Source organism: Carassius auratus, chromosome 13, assembly GCF_003368295.1.
Source record: "Carassius auratus strain Wakin chromosome 13, ASM336829v1, whole genome shotgun sequence".
In the NCBI taxonomy this organism is placed as follows: Eukaryota; Metazoa; Chordata; class Actinopteri; order Cypriniformes; family Cyprinidae; genus Carassius; species Carassius auratus.
The window spans coordinates 22,728,809-22,736,501 of record NC_039255.1 but is presented as its reverse complement, the minus strand read 5'-3'; the positions used below and the strand labels follow the sequence as shown (position 1 = coordinate 22,736,501).

General features: G+C 45.9%; 1 protein-coding gene across 1 annotated transcript; it reads left to right on the top strand.

Moving 5' to 3' along the window:
- Window positions 1-230: 230 nt before the first annotated feature.
- Window positions 231-1,538, top strand: LOC113113131 (uncharacterized protein F54H12.2-like). Its single transcript, XM_026279312.1, has one exon. The coding sequence runs from the start codon at window positions 231-233 to the stop codon at window positions 1,536-1,538; it is 1,308 nt and encodes a 435-aa protein (XP_026135097.1).
- Window positions 1,539-7,693: the final 6,155 nt, after the last annotated feature.

Sequence of the window (7,693 nt, the reverse complement as noted above, 5' to 3'; positions counted from 1 at the left end):
CTCAAACGTATTGACGCGGTCTCATGACGATAAAGCTCAAGACGGATCCGGTCTGATGGTCATGGCCCGTAAGAGGATGTCTAAACCACCCGGTGTGAGGAGGCGTGGTCAGTGGGGAAAGAAGAAAACAACACTCGGACCGAAGAAACGCTCAGTCGTACGCAGAAAGCGTAAGGCGGGTGTTAGACGAAAGGCGTCGATCAAGAGAGTCGTAAAAACCATCTTCTAACATGGCGTTATTGCATCGCATGTCGGGGGAGTGCATCAAGTCCGAGTTGGATCTATTTACGGTCCCGCTGACGCAGACCGTTATTGAGAAAAACGGCTATTTAGAAGTAGCCCCATTATCGGCCATATCGTACTCTGCACCGTTGGAGTTTTTTATCGCCGGCAACGGCGACGATTATTTGGATCTTAACAACACGATGCTCTATCTACGGGTGAAAATCACGGGGCCTGACGGAGCAGATATCGCTCACCCCGCTAAGGTGGGACCGATAAATTACCTGGCAGCTACCATGTTTTCACAGGTCGACGTAACCCTCGGGGACCGTCTGATATCTCAGAGCTCCGGAACTCATCCGTATCGCTGCATCATCGAAAGTCTGCTCAACTACGGTAAAGATACGTTGGAAAGTATTTTCAGCGCCGGGCTGTTTCACAAAGACACGGCCGGTCACATGGACGTACACGACCCCGCAGGTCGTAACGAGGGGTTGACGAAGAGATCGCTCTACACCGGCCGAAGCAGCGAGGTGGAACTGTTAGCCCCCATACACAGCGATATATTCTTTCAAGAGAAACTTTTAATTAACGGATTGGATTTAAAATTACGGTTCATACGGGCTAAGGATGAATTCTGTCTGATGAGGTCCGACGACTTGGCTTACAAATTACATATAGCGGCTGCGTCCCTATTTGTCAAAAAAGTTTCCGTATCACCCCCGGTGAGACTGGCTCACGCCCAAACGCTGCTCTCGACCACGGCCAAGTACCCCATCGACAGGGTCTGTCTAAAATCGTTCTCCATACCCGCGGGCTCTCGAGTTTCCAATCAAGAAAATCTGTTTCTAGGAACGCTGCCAAAGTCTATCGTTATCGGTATGGTCGATAACGACGCATTCACCGGCTCCTACGAGAAAAATCCATTCGCGTTCAAACATTACAATCTGGAATTCCTAGCGGTCTACGTGGACGGTCAACAATTTCCCGCCAAGCCCCTACAACCTAATTTCGAGGCCGGTTTGGCGGTGCGCGAATATTATCAGCTGGCGATGACGACCGGGAGACATCTTAAAGATCGACCGCTCTGTATCAGCAGGAATGATTTCCTGAACGGATACACGCTCTACGCATTTAACCTGACGCCGGACGAGGACTGCGGTCAGCACATTTCCCTCATCAAGTCCGGGAACATCAGAGTAGAAGCTCGTTTCAGACAAGCTCTGCCGAATACCGTTAATTTAATAATCTACGCCGTATTCGACAGCCTCATTGAAGTGTCTAACCGTAGACAGGTACTGATCGATCACTACTGAGAGATGAACACGCTACAACTCACAGCTATCGCGGATAAAATAGCGTGCGGGACTCATTTTCTCGGGGTTCTGCCGAGCGATCAACTACCCAAAAAACCGTTGGGGATCTTACCGTCGTTCTGCATCGTTAATACCCACCCCTCTCGATCGCGGGGGGAGCATTGGCTAGCCGTTTATTTAGCGCGAGAGGGGACGGCTTGTTTTTTCGACAGCTTCGGCAATCCGCCCGACATGCGATGCAATAACGCCATGTTAGAAGATGGTTTTTACGACTCTCTTGATCGACGCCTTTCGTCTAACACCCGCCTTACGCTTTCTGCGTACGACTGAGCGTTTCTTCGGTCCGAGTGTTGTTTTCTTCTTTCCCCACTGACCACGCCTCCTCACACCGGGTGGTTTAGACATCCTCTTACGGGCCATGACCATCAGACCGGATCCGTCTTGAGCTTTATCGTCATGAGACCGCGTCAATACGTTTGAGACGACGTCGGATACTATATTTTTAGCGGCCGATTTTAGATGGGGTTTCGCGATGCTAAATCCTCTTTTTAACAGAGGTACAGCCATCCTGAACAGGCCTCTGAAAAGACCCCCTAACCCCGCTCCGTACATAACCCCTCCCCCGGCATAGCCCGGCAAATCCCCGCCGGCCTGATTTCGGTAGTAGCTGACGTAGTCGGCGGTCTCTCCGGGTCTATAATAAACCATTTTTCGGTTTAAAGTGTAGTTTTACGATGACTTTCCCGTAAGAAAATGGTACTCTGCGGTTTTGATCGTCCTTCAGCTCTATGGTGATGTCGGTGATGTGATCCTTGCTGATCGATGCGTAATGTGGGTTGTCGTATCTAGCAATGACCGAGTCGTTGCTTTTACCCGATATATGTACGCATCTCAAAAGAGGAACGTAAGAATCGCCGACCGTTTGATATTGGATAATATCCGTGTAGACGTACATCGTGTAGAACCCCCCGTTGATATCGCATTGATGAGGGGCGTCCGCGACGGCGTTTACGGTAAAATCTGGTTTTTTATGATAGTTTAAACCTCCTAGAGGTTTTAGCGTCGTTCCTAAAATAGTGGCTAGCCTCCCTCGAAAACTTATCGAAATGTTGGGTTTCGCGGTCAGATTCACCTTGTTTTTGAATTCGTCGAGACTCAAAACGGCCGCCGGTGCGGTAAGTTGATTTATAGCACGCAGGATTGTACGAATGTTTGCGTAGTACCCGCCGCTTATGTGTAATTTCGTAATTGCGGAAAAACCGGTATAAGAGCCTTTGGAGGTCTTGCTATCCGGGGGTTCCGGGACCGTATGTAGGAAGAAATGACCGTCTTCGTCATCAAAGTTGTACCAACTTCTAGGATATTCGATTTCGGCGAGTCCGACTTCCCATTGTCCTTTCAAGTCTATAGCTTTTGCTAACCTGGTCGTATAGGAGGATATGCGATTTTCAGGATAAACCGACGACGACGCATTGCACGGTAACGTGACGTAGAACCCGTGATCGTCCATGGCGGTCCTTCGTCGGTATGATCTCGTCCGTTAAACGACGGGGTGTTTTAAGTCCAGCAGAGTTTTTTTATCTATGTAACTATTAAATTTTGAAGGCCACCCTAGCCATTTCACTAAAACGAGCGTAGATTTCCCTTGTTTTTTCTGGCCTAAAATCTTTTCCACCTTAAAAGATTTGTTTTTACTCACAATTATTTTTTGCAGCTCTTTTTCGTAAAAAACCCCCTCGATGACATCGCCGTCATAATCGGTGAGTCTGTAGACCGGGGGTTGACGCGGAATACGCGAGGATACGGTGAAAAATTCCTCCGTGTAGTTCTGCTCATAACCTTTCGCGAACGGACCTCTCACTTTAGAAATCCTGACGACGTCGCCGACTTTGAAATTAAATACGGATCTCTCGGTCTTCTTTATATCGCCGTACAAGTTTTGAAACACTTGATCCTCATTTACTTTACCGACGTCCACGGGTCTCATTCTGATACTTCGATGATAACTGGTATTGTACCCCTGCACGATGTCTTGTAAAACATCTATGTATCGACGGGAATTTGTAGCCGTTAAAAATCGCCACATACGACTTTTTAAGGTTCTGTTAAATCGTTCCACGACGCTGGCTTTCAAATCGGTAGCGGTAGCGAAATGATTAATGTCGTGCTTTTTCATCACATCTTGAAATTGTTTGTTAAAAAATTCCTTTCCCTGATCCGTCTGCAATTTCTGAGGCACGCGGCCCTCTTCGAGGATAGACTCGAACGCTCTAGCGACCTCGAGACCGCTCTTATTCTTCAACACACGAACCCAGGCGTACTTGCTAAATACGTCTATGCACGTCAGCAGATATTTATGACCGTCGTTATCCTTAGCGTAGGCGATCATGTCGACGAGATCGGCCTGGAACTGAGTATCGACCCCGTACACGACCACTCTGTTTCGTTTGTATTTTATAGGCGCTGGTTTGTGTAATGTGTAAGCGTCCTCACCAGCCAGCCATTCTGAGACCTGTTTATCGCTTAGACGGACCCCGGTGTCTTTCAAGACGGCGTCTTTTAATCGTTTTTTACCGCCTAAAGAGCCAGGGTTGGAGGGGGTGTAATAAGCCTCTTTCATGAGCTCCGACATGGTGCCGTCGCAACCGTCAAAAAGAATGACGCGTACAAGCGGTTTGAATCAATCTTTTATTAAAAAAAATGTTACAGGATATAATTACGAGTAAAATGGATATAATAAAAGATAGTAAACATGGATATAATAGAAATACTATAAGTAAAATGGATATAATAAAAGATAGTAAACATGGATATGATAGAAATACTATAAGTAAAATGGATATAATAAAAGATAGTAAACATGGATATGATAGAAATACTATAAGTAAAATGGATATAATAGAGGATAGGAAAGATGCTATAAGTAAAAATGGAAAATACAACATGTAAAAAAAATACATACTCTCTGATTAAAAAAAAAGAATGGGGTTAATACGATTCAACATGCAAAATGGATATAATGATGTTACATACACAGACTAAAATGTACAACGGTTATAACAGGGATGTTACAGGATACAAAATGGATTAATAATACCGTCAGTGGTAATCTAACCAGAAAAGAAAATCGCGGCAGGCCATCATGTTTTTGTCAAGGATGTAATCTACGTACATTACGACAATTTTGTCCACGTTTGTAATCACTTCGACGATTTTGACAACGTCGTCCTGATCATCGGAGTCATATTCTTTTGATTTCTTCATTAGCTCGGTGCAGACATCTGCCACGTAGGTACAAGTACTCAGCAGATCGGTGATCTCGAGCGGGGATCGTGATTCACACAACATATCTAGAACCTGTTTTATCATTACGATGGGTGGATCGTTACCGTCAACACATTTGTCCGTCAAATAGTCCCACGAGCTAACCAGTCCTCTTATATACGTCATATTTTTCTTTAGATTTGCCTCGCGCACGGTATCGTGACACGCGGTATCGGGGTGGGATGCGTCCATAATAATCTTGCTCACGAGATTCGTCATCTGCTCTCTGTAATGGTCTTTAAACAATAATTCCATACAGTACTTTAGGCTACAGGCTGCACCCATGTTGGAGGCGGTTTGGTCACTGACCATTCGCGTTTGGGAGATTTTCCCAGAGATCAACGACGTCGCCGACTATTTCCTTGCAGGGTTTGTCCAGAAGTCTCGCCCTGATTTCTTCCACCTTGGAGACGATGAATGGTTCGTCTTTTAATTCGCGCAGAATAGTCCCGACTGTTCCTTGAATACGATGGGGTTGAGATTTTAACCCGCACCGCTCCAGGAGGGTAGTGATGATGGAATGAAAAGAGGGTTTAAACAGCTTGCCCGAAAGTTCGTCAAAGTGTGTGTCGAAGTAGTAGTTGGGAGGGTCAAACAGACAGGAATGTTGCAGCTGACTAGGATGGTCGATCGCGCAACCCTCGCACTCGTCCTTCTGCTTATCGTTGATGAGATGTTGCAGTAAAACCACGGTCGCGGCTTTCACGATTTTGAATCCGACGTCGGTGAAACATCCGTCTACGACGTCGAAGTCAGGATTAGAATGAGGAAGGGTTCGGTCGAATGTAGAGGAGTCTTGCGATTGGACCCCTAAACTTTTGTCCCCTCCGCGGGGGCTGGGACTCCCGATCATCAGATCCGAGTCTAAGCTACGTTTGATAGGTGGTCCGAAGTAGTTTTGGAGGTCCGAGGCTTCAGCGGTGACGATGTTGTTGGGAGCCCAATCGTTTTCAAGGCACGATTCTAACTCTATGCGACGTCTGACCGTTTTAGCCGAGACCCAGTCGTTGTGGAGGCCCGATGGACCGCCGGCGTCAGTCGGAGTATGTAGGGTTGCGTCGTCGGGAGGGTCGAGAATGCTGTCGAAAGAGATACCGCAGCTGCATACGTGGTCTTTGGCCATGGTTTATAAATGATGCTTGGGAGGGTCGAGTCGCGGTATTTTATGATCGCTGTGGAAAAGGGGAGGGGGGGCGTTGGAGCGCTTCAGCCTTGATTTATACACGGCGCTTGACGAGGTCCGACCGTGGAGCTTTAGAATGGTTGTAGTGAATGGGCGGGGACGGCAGAGAGTATGTGCTGCTCCGAGCACATCTCTCGGGGTGGAACAGTTGCACTTTAATTTTGTTGTATCCGTCATGCATGTCACACCATTTGAACATTTTGTTGATGGTTGAAAAAAGCCTATTCAGTAGATCCAGATCGCACCACTTGAACAAAAACTGCATTTCATACAGATCGTGATGCTCGTTAGGCAGGATGCGTCCAAACCGTGTGTTGTTGAGCTTTGTCTTGTCTTTACAGCAGAATATGTAAACAGAATCATTCGGTCTCTTTTGAGTATGGTCACCCACCACACGGTACCGGACATTCGGGGTCGTCCCGTCCCACTCCGCCACGTACAAAGGCTCCTCGCCGCCGTCATTCAGATCATTCCAGACACGTTTGTAAAATAGAGACCAGTCTTTTTCAGGAAATACCAGACACTCGTCTTCCCCAGCCTGAAACTCACCGAGGCCGTCGGTGGTGTAGAGCGTAACGACTCGAGTTGGTTTGTGAAATTTGTATCCAAATACGCGGTTACTACGCATCATAAATTCACCTTTAGTCCATTCTGAAATTTCATGGAGAAAACTTGTCAAACGGATGTGTCCGAAAGGTTTTCTCGGCGCCATAGTCAGGCTATTCAACATCCTGTTGCTCGGTCCCAAATCTGCCGATTGAGGGGAGGATAAACCATCCATGCTCATGTAGCTCATGTTTCCCTTTCCGGTGATGCGTGTAGAACACACCGACCCCATTTATACACCGCTCATAAATGTAATGGGAGGGGGGAGAAGCCTTATAACCACACACACACACACACACACACACATAACCGTATAACTGTGATAAACTTCAAACAAACTAACTGACGCAGAGTTCAAACAACTGGCACACACTTCAAACAAACTAACGGTCAATAGGGTAAAACTTTCTGTCAAAACCACATGATCGATGATTGGGGAGTCTTTCATATACCGTTTTAATTTAAAACTAACAGGTCAATAGGGTAAAACTTTCTGTCACAACCGCATGATCGATGCGTGAGGAGTCTTTCATCTTCCGTTTAAACTAGCCGTCAAAACCATGATTTAGAACTAATTAGGTCAATAGGGTAAAACTTTCTGTCAAAAGCACATGATCGATGCTTGGAAAGGTCATAGGTTAACCCTTGAAGTCGGAAAGTTCCGCCCATCCATCATAAGGTTACCGGAAGTTCAACCTGTCAAAAGGTCAAAGGTCAAAGTCATAAATCATCATGATAGGTAGTGTATAATAATAACTACTCCCAGCCAGAGTAGAACGTCCAGATGGCCAGTCCGCTCCTTCTTTTCAGTAAATGTTCATGTTTTTCTTTTTAATGGTGCATGCAGTAGTTGGTTAGCTATCGTTAGCATTGCTGTTCTTCTAATCCTTTAAAGCGAGTGAACTATTTACAAGTGAAGTATTTTTTCCCCTTGAAATATGTTTTTAGATAATTTTTTAAAAGTTTTGTTTGTTTTGTTTTGATTTTCCAAACGTTTCTTTATTTGTACTTATTCAATGATTCATGATTTAATTAATCATAG

What these genes read in the sequence shown, in the direction of transcription:
- LOC113113131 (XM_026279312.1), top strand. Translation starts at nt 231, where the DNA reads ATGGCGTTATTGCATCGCATGTCGGGGGAGTGCATCAAGTCCGAGTTG.